Source organism: Mauremys mutica, chromosome 17 (genome assembly GCF_020497125.1).
Source record: "Mauremys mutica isolate MM-2020 ecotype Southern chromosome 17, ASM2049712v1, whole genome shotgun sequence".
In the NCBI taxonomy this organism is placed as follows: Eukaryota; Metazoa; Chordata; order Testudines; family Geoemydidae; genus Mauremys; species Mauremys mutica.
In genome coordinates this window covers 9,661,632-9,686,340 of record NC_059088.1, presented here as the reverse complement: position 1 = coordinate 9,686,340, position 24,709 = coordinate 9,661,632, and the positions used below count along the sequence as shown (strand labels likewise).

The following is a 24,709-nucleotide window of genomic DNA, read 5'->3' as shown; positions in this document are numbered from 1 at the left end:
GTAGGGGCATTGCCAGCAGCTCGAGGGATGTGATCATTCCCCTCTATTCGACATTGGTGAGGCCTCATCTGGAGTACTGTGTCCAGTTTTGGGCCCCCCACTACAAATTGTGGACAAATTGGAGAGAGTCCAGCAGAGGGCAATGAAAATGATCAGGGGGCTGGAGCACATGACTTATGAGGAGAGGCTGAGGGAACTGGGATTGTTTAGTCTGCAGAAGAGAAGAATGAGGGGGGATTTGATAGCTGCTTTCAATTACCTGAAGGGGGGTTCCAAAGAGGATGAATCTAGGCTGTTCTCAGTGGTACCTGATGACAGAACAAGGAGTAATGGTCTCAAGTTGCAGAGGGGGAGGTTTAGGTTGGACATTAGGAAAAACTTTTTCACTAGAAGGGTGGTGAAGCACTGGAATGGGTTACCTAGGGAGGTGGTGGAATCTCCTTCCTCAGAAGTTTTTAAGGTTAAGCTTGACAAAGCCCTGGCTGGGATAATTTAGTTGGGGTTGGTCCTGCTTTGAGCAGGGGGTTGGACTAGATACCTCCCAGGGTCTCTTCCAACCCTGATATTCTGTGATTCTATTAAACTGGTAGACTAGTCCCAGATTTGAGTCTATTTGGCACCCCCCTGACCAACGTGGCTATGCTGACATAACCCCAGTGTAGACACAGCTATGATGATGGAAGAAACCATCACTCAGGGAAATGGGGTCCTATAGCGATGGGAAAACCCTTTCCACATGCATAGGCTGCAACCAAGTTTCTACGGTGATGTAGCTACGCTAATAGTCAGTCTCCATAGTGCAGACAGCCCTGTAGGCCATGTCTGCACTATGGATAGTCCTGTACTGCAGCAACAAAAGGGGTTTTTCCATTGATGTCGTTAATCCTCCTTTCAAGAGACAGAAGCTAGGTGGACAGAAGAATTCTTCCATCGATCTAGCCGCATCTACACCAGGGGTTAGGTGACCTATCTATGGTGCTCAGGGTCTGGGTGTGACATTTTTCACAGCCCTATGCAATGCGGCTAGGTTGATCTAATTGTTAAATATAGGCCAGGCCGTAGTGGTGCTGAGAATTCACACCTCTGTCTGGTGCTATTAGTGACACAGGTGAGGAGCGTGTGTTTAATACGGTGTTTCATCGGACAGTGCCCCCTTAAGCTTTTCCATCCTGTGGGATGATTAACAGACATGGCAGAAGCTGGGAATTTTACCCCAGTTGTGTCTGGTTCCAGCCTGGTTAAAAATCATCTTAAATCCTAGTCAGTCTTTCTCTTGCCTGTCACATTACATGTGAGAAGGAAGGAAACGCCACCTCCTCTCTACTCAGATCGAGTCTCCGCTAGACCTGGGGTTGGTGTCAGATCTGTTGCTCTTCTGTTTTTTGTCACCTGAGGTGATACAGGTCAGAGAGGGCATGTCTACACTGTGGGACCCAAGCTTGTGGACTCGGTGTTTCCAAGCCTGTGCGTGAGCATCCACACTGCACTGGAAACCTGGGTTTACAAGTGCTGGACCCAGATCTTGGGGCTCTACCAGCACGTCCGCACTGCAGCACACAGAGCTTCTGATTTGGGTCTGCTGCTTGAGCTGCGTCCACATTGCAGAATGACAGGGCTTGGGGGACTCAGGCTCTGACCCACCCTACCAGCAGAGTCCTACAACCTGCTCCTGCGTGCTCACTGACCCGAGTCTGACTGATTTGGCTGTGGAAGGAAGTGGGGCTGAGGATCAAACCTGAGTCGGAGTCCACACTTAGTGTGCAGTGCAGACAGACCCTAGAGAGACCCACTGAGGAGGGACTGGCTGAGAGAGACCCAGGAAGCAGGAGCAGCAGGACTGCCAGAGACCCCTGGGAGGGGAGGCCGTGAAAGTCGGCAGTGGAAGGCTGAGCTGAAAAATGGTTTTGACTCTTGGTTTGTTTACATTTGGGACAATCAAACTGCAGAAAGGAGACCGGGGCTGTGGCTGGGACACTCTTATAGGTTATTCTCTGCTCCCTCCAAAGCCTTTTTCAGGACTCGTTGAGCATCTTCTGTAACTTCATCCAAAAACGTATGTAGCACTTCATAGGTGATACTGTAAGATTTCTTTGCTGCTATCCCAGTGCCAATCAGTGGTATGATGCTGATAAAATATTTAACTGTCATTATAGGTTCCCCTGTAGCCTCTCTGAGCCGCTTCAAAGCCTCTTCTTTTGTTATATCTTTGGCCAGAGGGGACTTTATCACAGACTTCAGCTCAGTAACAGACATCCGAACTTGTTTAGCAAGTGATTTGATGGAATCATTATCCAGGCCAAAGGACTTGCAATACTCCCTCATGTTCTCCACCAAGATGTTGACATCGCACTTAACCGAGAGAAATGGGAGAGGAACAGCGGCGAGAGCGCACGACTTCAGGGCTTGTTTCCAGATCTGTTCCTGCAGGGCCTTCTGTTTCTCTTTCAAGATTTCTTCAGAGGTGCTGGGCAGGGCACAGATGAGAACGTGTCTCTTGTGAATGTTGAGGTCATTTGCCAAAGTCTCCTGCAGTTGGGGATAATCGTACTTGTCAAAGTCCCATCTTGACACCAGGAAAACCTGTGGGGAGCTGATCCCTGCTTCTTGTAGCTGCTCCATGCAGTCACTTCTGACTGCCTCTAGAGTTTTCTCCTCATTGAAATCTCTTTTTCTTCGTTCATTAACCAAGTCCACATCCACCTTGGTACGGACAAAGTAAAACTTCTTCCCCATGCTGTTGATTTCTTTGGCAAGTTTGGTGTCAGCTTCTGTGAAGCGCCCGGCTGCGATGATGATGAAGAAATCATAACGACAAACCTTCACGTCGGTCAGGTATGTTTCTGCCGGATATTTCATTGTTCCGATCCCAGGAAGGTCCCACACAATCACATTTGGGTGAATGGGATGGGGGTAAGCAGTTGGATCCTTTGTTGTTTCTGTCACCCCAGTCTCAGCTGCGCCTCTGTCATCATCATTCAAGCTTCTTATGGCATTGATGAAAGACGACTTCCCAGAGCCCGAGTTCCCTGTGATGGCGATGTTGAGCTTGGTATTTCTTAACATGACCTCAGACATGTTCACCACAGACATGGCTTCTGAGAGGTTCCCAGCTTTGACAGCCGTCTGGAATTTTTCAGTTTCCTCCTCTGACAAACCGGGCAGTTTATGTCTCCATTTTGAAAATAAATCACACCAGTCAGCTTTCAAATCTTCCGTTATCCTGGGAAAAGAAACACAAATTCCAGTCAGGGTTAGGGGTTTTCCCTCCCAACAGTCAGAGTCATAGAAACAGAGTTGAAGGCCAGAAGAGACCCTCCAGATCACCTAGTCTGACCCCCTGTATGTCACAAGCCACTCACAGCCCCCAGCACTTGCACACTAAACCTAACTACCAAAGTGAGACCAAAGCATTGCCGCCCTCAGGAGACTGAATTATTGTGTTCCACAGGAAATGATTAAATGAGAGAGGCACAGTAAAAAGAGATATCCTTGTATGCATGTAACAGAGTCACAGGGCTGGCAGGAAAAGAGATATTGGTCACAGTTTGCAATAAATAAATAAAATAATCTAGAGTTTAAATAAACATTTTAGAAAGCCCAAAGGAGAAAGCTTCATTTCTGCATATATGTGCCACTAGGGGGCGCTGTGCTGGAGGGAGCAAAGTGGGGGTCTCCCCCGGCAGTCAGAGCTGGTCTCGATACCCCAGAGAGGTGCTAGAGGGCCTGTGCTGTCAGGAAAAGCCTGAGAAAAAACAGCAACAGTTCACTTTTAAGTTTCTGAAATCACAGGAAATCTGCTTTCCCTCCCAGTAACTGAACAGGGCCTGACCACGATTTCACGTCCCTTAAATGTTAATTTCCTTGAGTCTGTGGGTTTGGACTTGGAGAACAGCCTGGAGTAGGGTGAAACTGGATACCGTGAGGGGCTCACCTGAGCCCACTCGGCATGGATCTAGCCTGAGCCACTCACCCAAGACACCCCCTGCAGTGCTGGCCTCAGGACACCTCCGCCCCCATGGAAGGGATGGCCTGAGCCGCCTGACATCACAGCTTGTCTGAGCTCTCCGCACCCACCCCCATGTTCCCCCAAACCATGTGGGCTGATGGGAGGACTGAGCAGTCGGGGAGGGCAAATGGGACAAATACTAGTTTTGGAAAAAAAATCAGGAGAGAGGGACAGGGCTTTAAAAGGGGACTGTCCTGGCCAAACTGGGACATATGGTCACCCTAGCAGGGAGAAACCCTTGCCCTCACTCCCTTATGTAAGAACGGCCAGACTGGGTCAGACCAAAGGTCCATCTAGCCCAGTGTCCTGTCTACCGACAGTGGCCAGTGCCAGGTGCCCCAGAGGGAATGAACAGAACAGGTACTTAGCAAGTAGCATTGGTGGTTCTGTGGTAGAATTCTCGCCTGCCACATTGGGAGGCCTGGGTTCAATGCACAGACTCACCTTATCTAGGCCCCCTCATAGCTCAGTGGTTTGAGCATTGGCCTGCTAAGCCCAGGGTTGTGAGCCCAATCCTTGAGGGGGCCACTTAGGGATCTGGGGCAAAATCAGTACTTGGTCCTGCTAGTGAAGGCAGGGGGCTGGACTCAATGACCTTTCAGGGCCCCTTCCAGTTCTAGGAGATAGGTATATCTCCATATTTAAGCAATCCATCCCCTTTCCCAGCTTCTGGCAAACAGAGGCTAGGGACTCCATCCTGGCTAATAGCCTTTGATGGACCTGTCCTCCATGAACTTATCTAGTTCTTTTTTGAACCCTGTTATAGTCTTGGCCTTCACAACATCATCTGACAAGGAGTTCCACAAGTTGACTGTGCGTTGTGTGAAGAAATACTTCCTTTTGTTTGTTTTAAACCTGCTGCCCAATAATTTCATTTGGTGACCCCCTACTTCTTGTGTTATGAGGGGTAAATAACACTTCCTTATTCACTTTCTCCACACCAGTCATGATTTTATAGACTTTTATCATATCCTCATATCTCTTTTCGAAGCTGAAAAGTCCCAGTGTTATTAATCTCTCCTCAAATGGCAGCTATTCCGTACCCCTAATAATTTTTGTTGCCCTTTTCTGAACCGTTTCCAATTCTATGTCTTTTTTGAGATGGGGTGACCAGATCTGCATGCAATATTCAAGATGTGGGCATATCATGGATTTACATAGAGGCAATATGATATTTTCTGTCTTATTATCTATCCCTTTCTTAATCATTCCCATCATTCTGTTTGCTTTTTTGATGGCGGCTGCACATTGACTGAATGCTTTCAGTGAACTATCCACAGTGACTAGCTATCCTCCAGACATCTGGTACAGAAGCTGATTTAAATTACAGGTTATATATCACAGTTAATAGTTCTGCAATTTCACATTCATGTTCCTTCAGAACTCTTGGGTGAATACCGTCTGTTCCCGGTCCTGGTTGAAAACCTCCTCTATTGACACCTCAATCTGGGACAGTTCCTCAGATTTGTCACCTTAAAAGAATGGCTCAGGTTTGGAAATCTACTTCACCTCCTCAGCCGTGAAGACTGATGTAAAGAATTCATTTAGTTTCTTCACAATAGCCTTATCCTAGCCCCCTCCTACCTGCATAGAGCCTGCTGGGGCTCGTGTTGCCAGTGCTGGTGGTGGGGGGGGTTCTGTTGCTGGAGCCGTACTGCACCATGCTCCGGGGGGGACTGAGACAGCTTGGCAGGGTGCTGGGGCTGGTAGTTCGGCTGGGGCATTGGTGGCTGCAGGAGGCTTTGGGTGGGGCAGCTCTGGGTTGACCCGGAGGAAGCCAGTGCCTATGCCTGTAGTATCTATGAGGCTAGTTCTAGTTCCACACCAATCCTGAGGCGGGGGGGGGGGGCGGTGTCTCTTCCATGCTTTGGGTCTCTCCTTGCAGCGACCTCTCTGGGTCTCTCTCTTCTAGCTGTGTGTCTCCCAAATTGGTCTCTGCCCAATAAATCCCACATCATAGTCCAGGAATGCCTTGGGTCCAGGTGCCAAAGGGCATACCCCAAATCACTGACAGATTCTCCCTTTCCTTGTCTGCTTGGTTCCACTCAGGATCCAATCCAGAGATCGCCGGGGGGCACCCCTGACAGAGGCATATTCCTTGCGGCACCATATGTCAGTCCTTCAAACCCCTCCTGGGCTTTGCCTTGGAGCAGCAGGCCAAGGAAATCCAGCTTGGCAGCATCACCCCAGCCATTTACTTGGGCAGCTCACACAGCCAGGTTGCTTCAGCCAGCCCAGCCCTGGCCAACCCCAGTATGAGCTCCGGGCACGAAGCCGGGCGGCCACCTCTCTCCACCTGCCCTGCCCTATTTCTGCTCTCGGCACTCAGGGGGACACTTTGATTGTCAGGGTTGGTCATTTCCACCCACCAAGCAGCCCTCGCACCTGTGGTACCTGCCCCATAAGCCTTGCCAGCCAAATCTGCAGCCGGCATCCCACCTTGGACAACCGTGTAATTACTGTGGTTGCCCGGTACATCAGACCCCCTAGGGCGCCTGTCGCATGCCAGGTTATCGCGACTTGGACGCCAGCACTGTAGGTGCTTTACCAGCTAGGCCTTGTCAATGCCCTGCTGGCATGGGCGGTGGGTGAATGGCTGGCTTGGGGAGACTAGTCCCCCAGCCCCGCCCCTTCTGCCCAAGACCCCGCCCCTTCCATACCCACCAGAACCCAGGTGGCAAACAGAACTCAGCACACGGTCGCGGGACTCTGGCAAACAGCTATTACTCTGGACACCCTCCATCTAGCCTGTGAATTCCTGGTAGCAGAAGACGCCTCCCCAGAAGCCCTAATCAGGCCTGATTGCCTCAGGCAGTATAAGGCCGACCTCAGTTTCAAGAAAGGCCTCAGTATTGTCAAGCAGAGACAGTTTGCCATGACACCTGTTCGGGGGAAATAGAGACATGAGGGGAGAACGTGATGCTGCCCCCGAGGAGCGAGATGGGTGAAAGGGGACCTGACAGAAGGGCTGGAAGGCAGGCTGGTACCCCGGCCACTAGGCTGAAGTGATTTCCTGCTGGCCCAGGGCTTGGGAAAAAGTACCCAGGGCTGTGTCCCAGTGAGAGTTTCCAATGTGACGGCAGAAGCCCAAGTCATGTACCAGGGCTTGGGGTTTGGTACATCCCCCCAGGGGTGACTGTACCCAGAGGCAGTGACCGAAGTACCAGCAGTGCTGCAAGGCACTGAGGAAAGAGGGAATCACCGTGCCAGACTGAACATGGGAGTGAAACACGCGTGGGAGAGAGAAGCTCTTGGGCAGGAACTGGGGCTGAGGAGGAGGAATCTGTTACCTGGGAAACGGCAGGGAGCCTGGAACCTGTTGGGAAATTACCTTGATCTCTTCTCCACTTGGGACAATGACCTGGTGCGCACAGGGTTGACAGAGCACTGGCCCGAGACTGAAGATGCGAGATCTGTGACACTGGAACCATCTTGGATCCCCTTCCGCCACACGGCAGATTTACGCAAATAACTGCAAGAAATGGTAGGGAGAGGCTCCGTTTGCGTTGAATGACGTTACCATGAGGGATGCACATCCCTTTCCTAAGACAGTCAACACTCTAGACTTGCGGGGAATGTCCTGCTTATTCTCCTCTCTGGACTTGACCAGGGCCTACTGGCAAGTAGAAGTGGAGGTGCACTCCAATGATAGACTGACAATGGCATTAACGTGGTGAGAACATAAGAATGGCCACACGGGTTGAGACCAAAAGTCCATCTAACCCTGTATCCTATCTTCTGACAATGGCCAATGCTTCAGAGGGAATGAACAGAACAGGGAATCATCAAGTGATCCATCTCCTGTCCCCCCTGCCCAGCTTCTGGCAAACAGAGGCCAGGGACACCATCCCTGCCCATCCTGGCTAATAGCCATTGATGGACCTGTCCTCCATAAACTTATCTAGTTCTTTTTTGAAGCCTGTTATAGTCTTGGCCTTCACATCATCCTCTGGCAAGGAGTTCCACAGGTTGACTGTGTGTTGTGTGAAGAAATATTTCTTTTTGCTTGTTTTAAAACCTGCTGCCTATTAATTTCATTTGGTGACTCCTTCTGCCCAAGACCCCACCCCTTCCATACCCACTGGAACCCAGCCCCCATTGTGGCCGCTGGCCCCTGCCTCACACCCCCAGTCGCCCCCCCCACTGTGGCCTCTGGTCCTTGCCCAAGGCTAGCGCACTCTCCCCTGCCCTTATCGACCCAGGCACCCATGCAGCCCCAGCCCAGGAGCACCGGATGGCCCTAGCCTTCCCGGCCTAACCCACAGCTGCCCCACGCTAACCCCCCTGAGGTGATAAAGCCCCTGCTCTGCCCCAGGCCCCACCCCCACACAACCCCTTCTCCCCACCCTCACCCTGCCTCTTCCTGCCCAGTTCTGCCCTTCTCCTGAGCGTGCCCCGTTCCCGCTTCCCCCCCTACCCTCCAGTGCCTCCTGCATGCTGGGGAACAGCTGATCATGGCAGGTGGGAGGCACTGGGGGGTGGGAGGGGGAGGAGTTGTTCAGCGGGGCACCGAGTGGGCGAGAGGCGCTGGGGTAGGAGAGGAGGAGCTGGCTGTCAGTGGGTGCTGAGCACCCACTCATTTTTTTCCCATGCGAGCTCCGGCCCTGGAGCACCTATGGAGTCGGCACCTATGGCTACAGGAGAAGAGGGCCCAGCCCCCAGGACACAGGTGATAGCGTCCCAGTGAGAGTTTCCAATACGAAGCAGAAGCCCAAGTCATGTACCAGGGCTTGGGGTTTGGTACATCCCCCCAGAGGTGACTGTACCCAGAGGCAGTGACCGAAGTACTAGCAGTGCTGCGAAGCACTGAGGAAAGAGGGAATCACCATGACAGACTGAACATGGGAGTGAAACACGCGTGGGAGAGAGAAGCTCTTGGGCAGGAGCTGGGGCTGAGGAGGAGGAATCTGTTACCTGGGAAACGGCAGGGAGCCTGGAACCTGTTGGGAAATTACCTTGGTGTCCTCTTCTCTTGGAACAATGACCTGGTGCGCACAGGGTTGACAGAGCACTGGCCCGAGACTGAAGATGCGAGATCTGGGACACTGGAACCATCTTGGAACCCCTTCTGCCACACAGCAGAGTTACGCAAATAACTGCAAGAAATGGTAGGGAGAGGCCCTGTTTGTGTTGAATGACGTTACCATGAGGGATGCACATCCCTTTCCTAGGATTGACAACACTCTAGACTTGTGGGGAACGTCCTGCTTATTCTCCTCCCTGGACTTGACCTGCGGCTCCTGCAAGTAGTAGTGGAGGTGCACTCCAGTGATAGACTGACGATGGCATTAACACCATGAGAATATAAGAATGGCCATACGGGTTGAGACCAAAAGTCCATCTAGCCCTGTATCCTGTCTTCCGACAGAGGCCAATGCTTCAGAGGGAATGAACAGAGCAGGGAATCATCAAGTGACCCATCCCCTGTTGCCCGTTCCCAGCTTCTGGCAAACAGAGGCTGGGGCCCCGTTCACCCCTTCTCATCCCAGGCTAGGCCCCCTCCTACCGGCATAGAGCCTCCTGGGGCTGGTGTCACCCAGCGCTGGCGCTAGGGCCGTACTGCGCCATGCTACGGGGTGGAGTGAGGCGGCTTGGCGGTGTGCTGGGGCCGGTGGTTCGGCTGTGGGTTGTCCTCAGGGGGCTTTGGGTGGGGCAGCTCTGGGTTGACCCGGAGGAAGCCAGTGGCTATGCCTGTAGCATCTATGAGGCTAGTTCTAGTTCCACACCAATCCTGAGGCGGGGGGAGGGCGGGTCTCTTTCATGCTTTGGGTCTCTCCTTGCAGCCAGCTCTCCAGGTCTCTCTTCTAGCTGTGTGACTCCGCAACTGGTCTCTGCCCAATAAATCCCACATCATAGTCCAGGAATGCCTTGGGTCCAGGTGCCAAAGGGCATACCCCAAATCACTGACAGATTCTCCCTTTCCTTGTCTGCCTGGTTCCTCTCAGGATCCAATCCAGAGATCGCCAGGGGGCACCCCTGACAGAGGCATATTCCCTGCAGTACCATGTGTCAGTCCTTCAAACCCCTCCTGGGCTTTGCCGTGGAGCAGCAGACCAAGGAAATCCAGCTTGGCAGCATCACCCCAGCCACTTACTTGGGGAGCTCACACAGCCAGGTTGCTTCAGCCGGCCCAGCCCTGGCCAACCCCAGTATGAGCTCCGGGCACGAAGCCGGGCGGCCACATCTCTCCACCCGCCCTGCCCTATTTCTGCTCTCGGCGCTCAGGGGGACACTTTGATTGTCAGGGTTGGCCATTTCCACCCACCAAGCAGCCCTCGCACCTGTGGTACCTGCCCCATAAGCCTTGCCAGCCAAATCTCCCAGCCGGCATCCCACTTTGGACACCAGGGTAATTACTTTTGTTCCCCAAGTACATCAGATCCCCAGGGTGCCTGTAGCATGCCAGGTTACCACAACTCGGATGCAGTAGCGTAGCTAGGGAGGGAGCAGGGGCAGCAGCCACTCCCCCTGAGCACTTTCTCCAAAATTGGTGCCTTAGGCTCTGACTCCCTGGTTGCTCTGGGGCTGAAGCACCCACAGGGAAAATTTGGTGGGTGCAGAGCACCCACTGGCAGCTCCCTGCCACTGAGCCCTGCTCCAGCTCACCTCCACTCCGCCTCTGCCTCCTCCCCTGAATGCGCTGCCCCGCTCTGCTTCTCTGCCCCTAACCCCTGGCTTCCCACAAATCAGCTCTTCACGTGGGAAGCCTGGGAGAGCGGAGAAGCAAGCGGCGGCTTCGCGCTCAGGCCCAGGGAGGTGGAGGAGGAGGTGAGCTGGGGCAGGGAGCGCTTCCCCTGTGCGCCGCCCCGGGTTACCTGCTGCGGGCAGCTCCCCGGCCCCAGCTCACCTCCACTCCATCTCCTCCACCCCTGAGCACGCTGCCACCCCCACATCCCTCCCAGGCTTGCCGTGTGAAAGCCTGGGAGGGATGGGGGGGGGTGTAGGGGAAATGTGGCACGCCCGGGGAGGAGGCGGGGCTGGGGATTTGGGGAAGGGGTTGGAATGGCGCCTTTTTTTATGTGTTCGCTGCCCCTGATGTTAGAACCTGGCTATGCCACTGCTCGGACGCCAACACTGTAGGTGCTTTACCAGCTAGGCCTTGTCAATGCGAGCCCTGCTGGCATGGGCATTGGGTGAATGGCTGGTTTGGGGAGGCTAGTCCCACAGCTCTGCCCTTTCCAAGCCCCCACTGTGGTCTCTGGCCCCTGCCCCACACCCCCTGCCCCCCCCATAGTGGCCTCTCGTCCTTGCCCAAAGCTAGCGTGCCCTCCCCTGATGTGCAGTCGTGCAGCCCCAGCTCTCCCCCGGCCCTGGAGCACTGGGGAGGGCCCAGTCTTCCTGGCCCAACCCACGGCTGTCCCACCCAAACTTCCTGCAGTGCTGAACCCGCTGCTCCGCCCCAGGCCCTGCCCCCCACACAACCCCTTCCCCCAACCTCCCACCCCATCCCGCCTCTTCCTGCCTCTGCCCCACCCCCACACCACCCACCCCTTCCCCCAAGCCCCCACCCTGCCCTGCCTCTTCCTGCCCAGTTCCGCCACACTCCTGAGCATGCCCTGTCCCCGCTCCTCCCCCTCCCTCCCAGTGCCTCCTGCATGCTGGGGAACAGCTGATCATGGCAGGTGGGGGACACTGGGGAGGAGTTGATCAGCGGGGCAGCGAGCAGGCGGGAGGCGCTGGGGTAGGAGAGGAGGAGCACCCACTCATTTTTTTCTCATGCAAGCTCCAGCCCTGGAGCACCCACAGAGTCAGCACCTATGGCTACAGGAGAAGAGGGCCCAGCTCCCAGGGCTCAGGTGCACCAGGAAGTCACTGCTGATTCTGGGCAGACATGGGACTCAGACCTCCAAGAACTGGGAGTTAGATTAGCTGATTCATTGATGGAGGGTGTCAGAGCGCTGCAGCATGAAGTTAACCAGCTACCGGCAGACAGGGAGCCCTATGATCCAGAAAGAACAGAAGAACAGAAGGATACTAGAAGCTGAACTCCGATATACAGGCCTCCCAAAGGAGGGGAGAGATCCGATGGTAGAGATATGGCAGCACTTCTGGCAGGAATGCCCTCAGCAAGGTAGCTCCCGGAAGTAGAGAAACTACCAAGGACAGGGGACAAGGGCCAGGCCCCTGCCTGCAGACCATTAGCGGCACAACGACAGACTATACCTGCCAGTGAGACCAGACCAACATACAACATCCCAGGAGACATCAATGGACACACATGTCCAATTCTGGTAGCTAGGATTCCATTCCACACTCCCGATTGTGGGACAGGGGCACCCAAGGAGCCCAGAGGAAGTTGGGACCTTTCAATGGGCTGGACCAGGTGGCAAACAGAACTCAGCACACGGTCACGGGACTCTGGCAAACAGCTATTACTCTGGACAACCTCCATCTAGCCTGTGAATTCCTGGTAGCAGAAGATGCCTCCCCAGAAGCCCTAATCAGGCCTGATTGCCTCAGGCAGTATAAGGCCGACCTCAGTTTCAAGAAAGGCCTCAGTATTGTCAAGCAGAGACAGTTTGCCATGACACCTGTTCGGGGGAAATAGAGACATGAGGGGAGAACATGATGCTGCCCCCGAGGAGCGAGATGGGTGAAAGGGGACCTGACAGAAGGGCTGGAGGGCAGGCTGGTACCTCAGCCACTAGGCTGAAGTGATTTCCTGCTGGCCCAGGCCTTGGGAAAAAGTACCCGGGGCTGTGTCCCAGTGAGAGTTTCCAATGTGACGGCAGAAACCCAAGTCATGTACCAGGGCTTGGGGTTTGGTACATCCCCCCAGGGGTGACTGTACCCAGAGGCAATGACCAGAGTACTAGCAGTGCTGCAAGGCACTGAGAAAAGAGGGAGTCACTGTGACAGACTGAACATGGGAGTGAAACACACGTGGGAGAGAGAAGCTCTTGCGCAGGAACTGGGGCTGAGGAGGAGGAATCTGTTACCTGGAAACGGCAGGCAGCCTGGAACCTGTTGGGAAATTACCTTGGTGTCTTCTCCACTTGGGACAATGACCTGGTGTGCACAGGGTTGACAGAGCACCGGCTCGAGACTGGAGATGTGAGATCTGTGACACTGGAACCATCTTGGATCCCCTTCCGCCACACGGCAGAGTGACGCAAATAACTGCAAGAAATGATAGGGAGAGGCTCCGTTTGCGTTGAATGACTTTAACATGAGGGATGCACATCCCTTTCCTAAAACAGACAACACTCTAGACTTGCAGGGAACATCCTGCTTATTCTCCTCTCTGGACTTGACCAGCGGCTCCTGCAAGTAGTAGTGGAGGTGCACTCCAATGATGGACTGACAATGGCATTAACACAGTGAAAATATAAGAATGGCCATACGGATTGAGACCAAAAGTCCATCTAGCTCTGTATCCTGTCTTCCGACAGAGGCCAATGCTTCAGAGAGAATAAACAGAGCAGGTAATCATCAACTGATCCAACCCCTATGCCCAGCTTCTGACAAACAGAGGCTAGGGACACCATCCCTGCCCATCCTGGCTAATAGCCTTTGATGGACCTATCCTCCATGAACTTATGTAGTTCTTTTTTGAACCCGGTTATAGTCTTGGCCTTCACAACATCATCTGGCAAGGAGTTCCACAAGTTGACTCTGCATTGTGTGAAGAAATACTTCCTTTTGTTTGTTTTAAACCTGCTTCCCAATAATTTCATATGGTGACCCTAGTTCTTGTGTTATGAGAAGGAGTAAATAACACTTTCTGATGTACTTTCTCCACACCAGTCATGATTTTAATGACTTCTATCATATCCCCATATATCTTTTCCAAGCTGAAAAGTCTCAGTGTTATTAATCTCTTTTCATATGGCAGATATTCCATACCCCTAATAACTTTTGTTGCCCTTTTCTGAACCGTTTCCAATTCTAATATATCTTTTTTGAGATGGGGTGACCAGATCTGCATGGAGTATTCAAGATGTGGGCGTACAATGGATTCATATAGAGGCAATATGATATTTTATGTCTTATTATCTATCCCTTTCTTCGTGATTCCCAACATTCTGTTAGCTTTTTTGACGGCGGCTGCACATTGAGTGGATGTTTTCAAAGATCTATCCAGAGTGACTCTAGGATGTCTTTCTAGAATAGAACAGTTAATTTAGACCCGATCATTGTATATGTAAAGTTAGGATTATGTTTTCCAATGTGCAACACTTTACATCTATCAACACAGAATTTCATCCACAATTTTGTTTCCTAGTCACTCAGTTTTGAGAGATCCCTTTGCAGCTCTTTGCAGTTTGCCTGGGACTTAACTATCTAGAGTCCTTTTGTATCATCTGCAAACTTCACCACCTCTCTGGTTGCCCCCTTATCCAGATCATTTATGAATATGTTGAATAGGACTGGTCCCAGAACAGACCCCTGGAGGACACCACTAGTTACCTCTCTCCCTTCTGAAAACTGACCATTTATTCCTACCCTTTCTTTCCTGTCTTTTAGGCAGTTACTTTTCCATGACAGGATCTTCTCTGTTATCCCACGACAGCTCACTTTGCTTAATAGCCTTTGCTAAAGGACCTTGTCAAAGGCTTTCTGAAAATCAAAGTGCACTATATCCACTGGATCCCCCTTGTCTACATGCTTGTTGACCCCTTCAATGAGTTCTCTTAGATTGGTGAGGCGTGATTTCCCTTTACCAGAAAATATGTTGACTCTTCCCCAACAAATTGTGTTCATCTCTGTGTCTTATAATTCTGTTTACTATCGTTTCATCCAGTTTGCCTAGTACTGAAGTAATGCTTAGCAGCCTGTAATTGCTAGTATCACCTCTTGGGCCTTTTTTAAAAAATGGCATCACATTAGCGATCCTCCAGCCATCTGGTACAGAAGCTGATTTAAATTACAGGTTATATATCACAGTTAGTCATTCTGCAATTTCACATTCATGTTCCCTTAGAACTCTTGGATGAATCCCGTCTGTTCCCGGTTCTGGTACAAAACCTCCTCTATTGACACCTTAATCTGGGACAGTTCCTCAGATTTGTCACCCTAAAAGAATGGCTCAGGTGTGGGAATCTCCCTCACAGCCTCCGCCATGAAGACCGATGCAAAGAATTCATTTAGTTTCTCTGCAATGGCCTTATCGTCCTTGAGTGCTCCTTTAGCATCTCGATCATCCAGTGGCCCAACTGGTTGTTTATTCCTGCTTCTGATGTACTGAATTTTTTTTTATTTTACTTTTTAAGTCTGTGTCCAGCTGTTCTTCAAATACTTTCCTTCCTAATTATATTTTTACACATCACTTGCCAGAGTTTATGCTCCTTTCTATTTTCCTCAATAGGAATTAATGTCCTCTTTTTAAAAGATGCCTTTCTGCCTCTCACTGCTTCTTTTACTTTGTTGCTCATCCACAGTGGAACTTTTTTGATCCTTTTACTATGTTTTTTATTTTGGGATATACATTCAAGTTGAGCATCTATTAAGGTGTCTTTAAATTTTCCACGCAGCTTACAGGGATTTCAATTTTGTCATTCTACCTTTCAATTTCTGTTTAACTAACTTTCTCATTTTTGTGCAGTTCCTCTTTCTGAAATTAAATGTTACTGTGGTGTTTTCCCTGCCACAGGGATATTACATCTAATCATATTATGGTCATTATTTCCAAGTAGTCCAGCTCTATTCACCTCTTGGACCAAATCAAGAATTGACTCTTCCCTTGTGGGTTCCAGGACTAGCTGCTCCAAGAAGCAGTCATTTAAGATATCAAGAAACTTTCTCTCTGCATCTCTTCCTGAGGTCATATGTACCCAATCAGTACAGGAATAGTTGAAATCCCCCATTATTATTGAGTTTTTCATTTTTATAGCCTTTCAAATCTCCCTGAGCATTTCACAGTCACTATCACCATGCGGTCAGGTGATCGGTAATATATCCCTACTGCTATATTTTTATTATTAGAACATGGAATTACTATCCATAGAGATTCTATGGTTCAGTTTGGTTCACTTAAGATTTTTACTTCATTTTATTCTATGCTTTCTTTCATATATTGTGCCACTCCCTCACCAGCAGCACAACCTGTTCTGTCCTTTGATATATATTGTACCCTGGTATTACTGTGTCCCATCGATTATCCTCATTCCACTAAGTTTCTGTGATGCCTGTTACATCGATATCCTAATTTAATACGAGGCACTCTAGTTCACCCATCTTATTATTTAGACTTCTAGCATTTGTATATAAGCACTTTAAAATTGTCACTTTTTAGCTGTCTGCCATTAAATGATGTACTTGAATGGGACTCGTTTTCATTTGACTTTTTCTTATCGGATCCTATCCATATTTTATCATCTTCCATCCTCTCCTCTTTACTCAAACATAGAGAATCTCCATTAACAGATCCTCCACTTAGGGATGTCTCTGTCCGAACCACATGCTCCTCTGAACTTGTCAACTTTCCCCCAGCCCTTAGTTAAAAAACTGCTCTATAACCTGTTTAATGTTATGAGCCAGCAAACAGAGCCTTTTAAAATTTAATGTCATGCCTTTTGGATTCTGTAGTACCCCTGGCATGTTCCAAAGGCTGACGGATGTTGTGCTGGCAGACCCGTGGAGTACATCTTGCCTGGTGTATGTTGATGGCACCATTGTCATTTGGAAGCTGTTTGTGGAGCACTTGTGGAAGCTGGGAGCTGTGCTGGAGAGGCTATGCCACCCCAACTTAAAGGTGAAATCAGCAAGATGCAATTTTTCCTGTGACAAAGTAAATTACCTGAGGGGTGTGATCTCAGGGGATGGAGCAGGACTGGGGCTCAGTTGCAAGCCAGCATGTTTGCAGGCTGCCTTGTATCACAGTAACTGGGGGAGGGGGGGGCTCAAGATGACACGGTGGGGCCATTGATCCCGGGCACAGCCCAAATCCTCCCCTCAGCAGCTTTATGAAAACGTCGTGTAATGTTCCACTGGGTATTGTTTGTGTGTGTGAAAAAGACTAGCTGGAGCGCAGACAAGAGAGAGAGCGATTCAGGGGCATAGCAAGGAGCCCGAAAGCATGGTGTGGCCATGAGGAGGCCAGACAATCAGGGTTCAGAGACCCTAGGGGGAGAACAAGGTGTCTGAACCACAAAGAATAAGCAACTGACTCAACTGGCTGCCTCCAAAACTGAGGATGTACCTGTGGAATTTGAGGCTGAGAAAGTTGTTGTTGTGTATTTGGTTGTCATGGTTTTTGTTCCTATGGCAACCGAGTTAGATTATTAGGGGATAGCCCAGCCGGTTTCGGCCGGTTGGGTGAGCTCTGTGTCTGTAAATAAAATGGTAGTTTTGTTAGCTGTCTGGCCTCAAGTGATTTCTTCCTAAACCGGCTGCCCCCAAGGATATAACAAGTGGCAGCGATGGATGGGATTCCGGTGCTGCTCCAGTAACAGAAGGAAGTAGAAGTCAAGGTAAAGAACAAACAAAGAAAAATACTGCTTGTTTGCACTGACTGTGAAAGTGAAACTAAAATCATGGCTGCTCTGACCAGGCCACTGGAACCTTCTGACGAGAATATAGAGCAGTGGCCTGTGTATACTGAGCGTTTTGAGCTTTTTGTTATTGCAAATGACATTACAGAAGCGAAGAAGGTTTCAATATTCTTAAGTGTTGTAGGGGCTAAAACCTACTCCCTGCTACGTAGCTTACTACACCCTGTTAAGCCTGAGACTAAATCTTACAGTGACATTGTGGAAATCCTGGGGTCCCATTTTTCCCCAAAACCACTGGTAATTGCTGAAAGATATAGGTTCCACAAAAGAGACCAAAAGGAAGATGAAACAGTTGTACAATTTGTAGCAATTTTAAAAAAGCTAGCAGAACACTGTGAATTTAAAGAGATGTTAAATGATGCCCTGCGTGACAGGTTAGTGTGTGGCCTCTACAGTGAAGCTATATGGAAGCGCCTACTGATAGAGGCTCAGCTTACCTTACAGAAGGCTGTTGATATTGCTGTCTCCATGGAACTGGCTACAAGGGAGGCGCAATACATCGGTGCATCCCCTAGGGTGCAAAAAGTGTCACAAGAACCGACCCACAAAACTGTGCAGAGTCAAGAATGTTACCGCTGTGGTAAGCCGGGTCACCAGGCATCAGAATGCTGGTGTAAGGACCTGGTGTGTCAACACTGTGGCAAAAAGGGACACATTGAGTGTGCCTGTAAACAAAAGAAAAAGAGGCCTGTGGTCTGGCTGACAAAAAGAGGAACCCTGCATACCCTAGAGCAGACCAAGGATGATCAAAGTGACACCTCATCGCAAGAGGAAGTGCCACTGCATGTTTTGTCTTTGGCAATGGGCTCACATGAATACTGGGTAACCCCGTTGTTGGATGGCAAACCCATACGCATGGAACTGGACACCAGTGCAGCCGTCTCGCTGGTCTCCGAGACTGTGTATAAAGAAAAGCTACAGCATCTTCCGCTTAAGGCAACAAAAACTGTTCTGAAGATGTATACGGGAGAAGCTGTGCCCATGTTGGGCACTATTGATGTTATGGTGGAGCTCAATGGACAGGCTGCTAAATTGCCACTGTTTGTGGTGAGAGGTAACTACCCAGCCTTAATGGGTAGGTCTTGGCTTGGGAAGATTCAACTGAACTGGGCAGAAGTGCACCGGATGACTAAAGAAGAAACCAGTCTAACCCCTATACTAAGGAAACATGCTGCTGTTTTTGGAGATGATTTGGGAAGTATGAAGGGAATCACTGTGACATTGAACATTAAACCTGACAGTCCACCAAAATATCTGAAAGCCCGAACTGTGCCATATGCCATCAGGCCGAAAGTCGAAGCGGACCTGGAGCGCCTGGTCACCAATGGAGTCCTAATACCAGTTACCCATAGCTCATGGGCCACTCCTATCGTTCCAATAGTGAAGAAAGATGGCTCTCTCTGGATTTGCGGTGATTTTAAAGTCACTGTCAACCCAGTGTTGTGTGCAGAGCAATACCCGCTTCCCCGCATCGATGACCTCTTCGCAGGCCTGGCTGGGGAACAAAAGTTCAGTAAGGTTGATCTGAGTCAAGCACATTTACAGATGCACGTCGATGAAAAGTCCCAAGAGCTGTTGACTATTGTGACTCATAAGGGGCTTTATTGATACTGTCGCCTACCCTTCGGAATAACGTCTGCTCCCGCCCTATTCCAGAGGGCTGTGGACCAGATCTTGTGTGGCTTGTCAGGAGTTCAGTGCTATCTGGATGATATCCTGGTCACTGGAAGAAATGAAGAGGATCACTTAAAGAATTTAGAGGCTACCCTACAATGACTGAAAGAGTATGGCCTACGAGTTCGCAAAGACAAGTGTGAATTCTTCAAGCCCTCTGTTGAATATTTGGGACACATCATCGATTCTGCAGGTCTTCATAAGGCCCCTGCAAAAGTTAAAGCTATTGTGGAGGCTCCCCCACCTCAAAATGTAAGCCAGCTGCGCTCGTTTCTAGGACTACTGAACTATTATGGAAAGTTCATCTCACAGTTAGCCACACTGCTAAAACCACTTCATGAGCTCCTTGGGCAGAACAAGGCCTGGAAGTGGACTGAAGCCTGTGATGTTGCATTTAACAAAGCTAAGGATGCATTGCTAAATTCTGAAGTTCTAACGCACTTCGATCCATCCTTACCCCTACAATTGGCCTGCGATGCCTCCCCTTATGGAGTGGGAGCAGTCGTGTCACACATTATGCCTTCGGGAGAAGAGAGACCTATTGCTTTTGCTTCACGCACTCTAAGCAAAGCAGAAACTAACTACGCCCAAATCGAACGTGAGGCATTAGGAATTGTTTTTGGAATTCGGAAGTTTCATCAGTACCTGTTTGGGCGAAAGTTTACTCTTCTCACAGACCATCAACCTCTGACGTCAATTTTTGGACCCTACACAGGCATTCCCCCATTAGCTGTTGGTCGTATGCAATGTTGGGCATTGTTACTTTCAGCACACACATATGAAATCAAATATCGGAAATCCACTCTGCACGGCAATGCAGATGGCCTCTCAAGGTTGCCTTTGCCGGTCAAACATCAAGATAGTGCCCAAAAGGAAATCTTCTACTTTGAACAGGTAGAGAATACACCCATCACTGCTACTCAGATAAGGAAGGCAACTCGCGTTGACCCAGTATTGTCCCAAGTTATGGACCTGGTGATGCATGGAAAATCTCGACAAACCTCTCCGGTCTCACCCGACCTTGTTACCTACATGTCCAGGAGGATGGAGTTATCGGTCCAATCTGGTTGTTTGTTGGGGGGGAGACGTGTCATTATTCCACCACCACTGAGATCACAGATGTTAGAACAGCTACATTCCGGTCACTGTGGAATAGTGCGCATGAAGGAAATTGCACAAAGCTATTTTTGGTGGCCTGGATTGGACAGTGCTATTGAAGAGAAGGCAAAAGCTTGTATGTCATGTCAGGGTGTGAGGAATGCACCCCAGTGGGCACCCCTAAACCCATGGGACTGGCCTGAAAATCCGTGGCAACGTATTCACGTTGACTTCGCTGGCCCCCTTGAAGGAAGCATGTTCTTGGTGGCAGTAGATGCCCATTCTAAATGGGCAGAAGTCTCTATAATGCAGTCCACTACTGCAGAGAGTACTATCCAAAAACTACGAGGACTCTTTAGTCGTTTTGGTCTGCCAGAACAACTTGTGAGCGACAACGGACCGCAGTTCGTCTCTCAGGAGTTTCAAAATTTTATGAAGGCAAATGGGATACACCACATCACGTCAGCACCATATCATCCATCCACCAACGGATTAGCTGAAAGATTTGTGCAGACAATGAAACACGCTTTGAAATCAGCAAGGGGACAACACTCCATTCAAAAGTGTCTGGATACCTTCTTACTTTGCTACAGAAACACACCTCATGCTACGACCAAGGCATCCCCGGCCTTTCTAATGATGGGACGACAGCTGTGCACTTGCTTTGATCTGCTGAAACCTTCTGAACCCCGACAAATTGTGCAACATCAGCAGCAAAATCAAGTTATCAGACGGGCACCCAGAGCAAAAGAGTGAACCTTTAGCCCGGGACAGCCAGTTTTGGCTTGGAATTATACTTCCAGAGCTAAATGTGTCCCTGCCACAATCATCACTCAAACAGGACCTGTTTCCTACACAGTCCAGACTGCAGAGAATCTTACCTGGCGGCGACATGTAGATCAGCTGTTGCCAGGTCATGCCAGTCCTCAGGACACATCTGCAGTTGAGTGGTCTGACTTCACCACTTCTGGTGAGACACCGAATCACAAATCACCTGTTTCTGACTGTTCTCCTCCATTACTGCCGGCGACTGAGATACCCCTTTGTCCAGCACGAGCTGATACCACCTCCTCACCTGTTGGTGTTGCGGACCCAGAGCCCATAGTACTTTCGGGTGCAACAACACCAGAAGTTCGCCGTAATCCACCTAGAGACAGAAGGCCTCCTCATCGGCTGGATCTTTAGCTAGGGCGAACCCACGGTTATGGGGCAAAATAATCCCCAGGGTTTAGCCGGGAATGGAGGCAGTCTACCCTCCTTCTCTAGTCTAGTGTGTGTTTTATTTAGGGGATGTTCTTATTAAGGGGGGAGGAATATGTTGTGTATTTGGTTGTCATGGTTTTTGTTGCTATGGCAACTGAGTTAGATTATTAGGGGATAGCCCAGCTGGTTTCAGCCGGTTGGGTGAGCTCTGTGTCTGTAAATAAAATGGTAGCTTTGTTAGCTGTCTGCTGTCTGGCCTCAAGTGATTTCTTCCTAAACCGGCTGCCCCCAAGGATACAACAGTTGTGACAGTAATGAATCCCCCCTTCCAGCAGAATGGGCAGACTGAAAGGGAATCAAAGGAGAGAAAAGCCCTGAAGAGATATGGGTAGATATAAAATTCTTGTGTGTTTGTGATGGGAAACTGTCTTGACAAAAGGGCTCTGCACATATGTAAATAGCTACGTTTGTATGCTCTTGTAATCTGTAAAATTGTTCCTTTTCTCTCTGTCTGCGATAGGGTGCTGGGTGACACCATTCGAGGCCTCCTCAGTAGGATGAGCCAAACCAGAGGTGGTCGTGGGTGTTATGAATATGATGTATGAATGTGCCCTTCTCTTAAGATAATTGTTAGATAATCAAGGGCACCTCTAACACAAGTCTAAATAGAGTTGGCCTAGAAACTAGCACCATGTGGGGGAGGATTCCACTGGATGTTGTGACCACCTGAGTGTGGGTGTGTGAAAAAGACAAGCAGGACTGCAAACAAGAGACAGACTCAGAGCCAGAGGCAAAAAGCAGGAAAACCGAGCTGTGATTTGTGGGGGGGGCGGGTGTATGGCCCTGGAAGAAGCTCAAGAGAGAGTTTTTGCGTCTGAAGTTGGCTAAAGAGGATTGTGGCTGTAAGGTAAGAAACTATTCTTTTGATTCTGGTTTCTCCTGCATTTGGAGGAGCAGGACTTTGGGCATTCCTTGTAAATACACAAAATTGCATCAAAGACAATACAAGAAAATACCTCATTTTCTAGACCCAACTGGGACATCCTGGGGCCTTGAACTCTGACTATCCACTTGGGTCACAAAGGGGCAACACTATTGAGTGAATGTTCTCTGTCTAGTATCAGAGGGGTAGCCGTGTTAGTCTGGATCTGTAAAAGCAACAAAGAATCCTGTGGCACCTTATAGACTAACAGACGTTTTGCAGCATGAGCTTTCGTGGGTGAATACCTGCCGTGGATAAGGAGTCTGGGCTGTGAATGAAAACAGGGAGTTATTTCAGAAGGGTTATTAGATGGCCTGTGTAAGGAGTATGGGGCTCAGCCCTGCTGCTTTCACAGCCAACGGTAATCTTACCTGCCTTTGGGTTCCAGGATTTGGCCCCTCAGATGATACAGGACAGAGTCTTTATTTTTGATGATTTTTCCCACTTGATATTATTTTAAAACAATGAATAAATATATAACACCTTCTAAATAGTGAACAAGGGACACACCAAAGGGGGGTTTCTTACCTACTGCTGCTGGGGGCCTCAGTGTTCCTGAACGTCTCGGGCTTGTGGTGGTAGAGCTCTTTTAGCAAAGTCTTCTGCAGCTGTGGAGAATCGTATTTCTGAAATTCCCTACTTGAGACAAGGAAAACCTGCGGGGAGCTCATCCCTACTCTGGACAGGTTGTTGACACAGTCATTTCTGATTTTATCCAGGGTTCTCTCCTCATTGAAGCTCTCTTTGCTTTCCTCATTATACAGGTCCAAGTCCACTTTGGCGCGTACAAAGAAAAACTTCTTTCCCATCTTCTGGATCTCCCGAGCCAGCTTGGTGTGGCAGAATCTGCTCCTCTCTGAAGCGATGATGATGAATACAGCATAGCGGCTGAACTTCACTTGTTTCAGATAAGCGTCTGGCTGAAAATCTGGGGTCCCGATCGCCGGCAGGTCCCAAACAATCATCATGGGACACATAGGATGCCAATAGGGTACTGGTTCTTTGGTCATTTCCACCACACGGGTCTCAGCAGCACCTTCGTCTTCATTTCCCAGGCTCCGGATGGCATTGACCAAAGATGATTTTCCAGATCCCGACTCCCCCGTGACGGCGATATTGAACTCAATGCCTGACAAATTCTTGAATGTCTGCACCACAGAAGCTGCTTCTAAGAAGTTTCCTGTTTTGATAGCAGCCTCGATCTGTTTAGTTTGTTCTGCAGAGATGCCAGGAAGAATATTTCTATATTCTGCATATAGGTCACCAGCAGTAGGTTTGAGATCAGCCATCTTCCTGGGAAAAGAGAAGGTCACGGTTAGTTTTGTTTCCCTCACAGGATCCGCCAGCACATTGTAACCTGGAGACCAGTATATAAATATCCCAGACATATAACTCATTGTACGCAAAGCTGCAAGGAAAGGAGCTTTGGTCAAAGATTGAAATAACTAAAATAACCTGCAGAGATTTAGGAACTTTCTGGACTGCTGCTTAGCCAGTCGATCCCCAGCCTGTAGCAGTGCATGGGATTCTTCCATCCTAAGTGCAGGACTCTGCACTTGTCCTTGTTGAACCTCATCAGATTTCTTTTGGCCCAATCCTCCAGTTTGTCTAGGTCACTCCGGACCCTCTCCCTACCCTCCAGCATATCTACATCTCCTCCCAGCTTAGTGTCATCCGTGAACTTGCTGAGGGTGCAATCCATCCCACCATCCAGATCACTAATGAAGATGTTGAACAAAACTGGCTCCAGGACCAAACTCTGGGACACTCCGCTTGATACTGGCTGCCAACTAGATACTGAGCCACTGATCACTACCCGTTTAGCCCAACGATCTAGCCAGCTTTCTATCCACCTTATAGTTCATTCATCCAATCCATACTTTTTAACTTGCTGGCATGAATACTGTGGGAGACCATATCAGAAGTTTTGTTAAAGTCAAGATATATCATGTCCACCACTTTCCCCATATCCACAGAGCCAGTTATCCCTTTTTAAAATATGGGCACTATATTTGCCTTTTTCCGATCATCTGGGACCTCCATGAGTTATCAAGGATAATGGCCAATGGCTCTGCAATCACATCAGCCAACTCCCTCAGACCCCTTGGATGCATTAGATCTGGTTCTATGGACTTGTGCATGTCCAGCTTTTCTAAGTTGTCCTTAACCTGTTCTTTCACCACTGAGGGCTGCTCACTTCCTCTCCACACTGTGCTTCCCAGTGCAGCCGTCTGGGAGCTGACCTTGTCTGTG

The 24,709-nt window shown here is 49.6% G+C and overlaps 1 protein-coding gene and 1 long non-coding RNA gene across 2 annotated transcripts; both read right to left on the bottom strand.

Annotated features, from left to right (window-relative positions):
• Nucleotides 1–1,977: 1,977 nt before the first annotated feature.
• LOC123351922 (interferon-inducible GTPase 5-like) lies at nucleotides 1,978–8,105 on the bottom strand. Its single transcript, XM_044991613.1, has 3 exons — nucleotides 8,089–8,105; nucleotides 7,338–7,478; nucleotides 1,978–3,220 (listed from the first exon to the last, which is right to left on the bottom strand). Exons 1-3 carry the CDS (start codon nucleotides 8,103–8,105, stop codon nucleotides 1,978–1,980), a joined length of 1,401 nt encoding a protein of 466 aa, XP_044847548.1.
• An 862-nt stretch (nucleotides 8,106–8,967) lies between these two features.
• Nucleotides 8,968–23,123, bottom strand: LOC123351360. Its single transcript, XR_006574014.1, has 3 exons — nucleotides 22,985–23,123; nucleotides 12,986–13,126; nucleotides 8,968–9,102 (listed from the first exon to the last, which is right to left on the bottom strand). It is a non-coding gene; the product is annotated as an uncharacterized LOC123351360 (long non-coding RNA).
• Between the last annotated feature and the right edge of the window lie 1,586 nt (nucleotides 23,124–24,709).

Coding starts and splice junctions, on each gene's coding strand:
- LOC123351922 (XM_044991613.1), bottom strand. Junction 3,221..7,337: donor CAAGTGGAGAAGAGATCAAG/GTAATTTCCCAA, acceptor TTCTTTTCCCAG/GATAACGGAAGATTTGAAAG.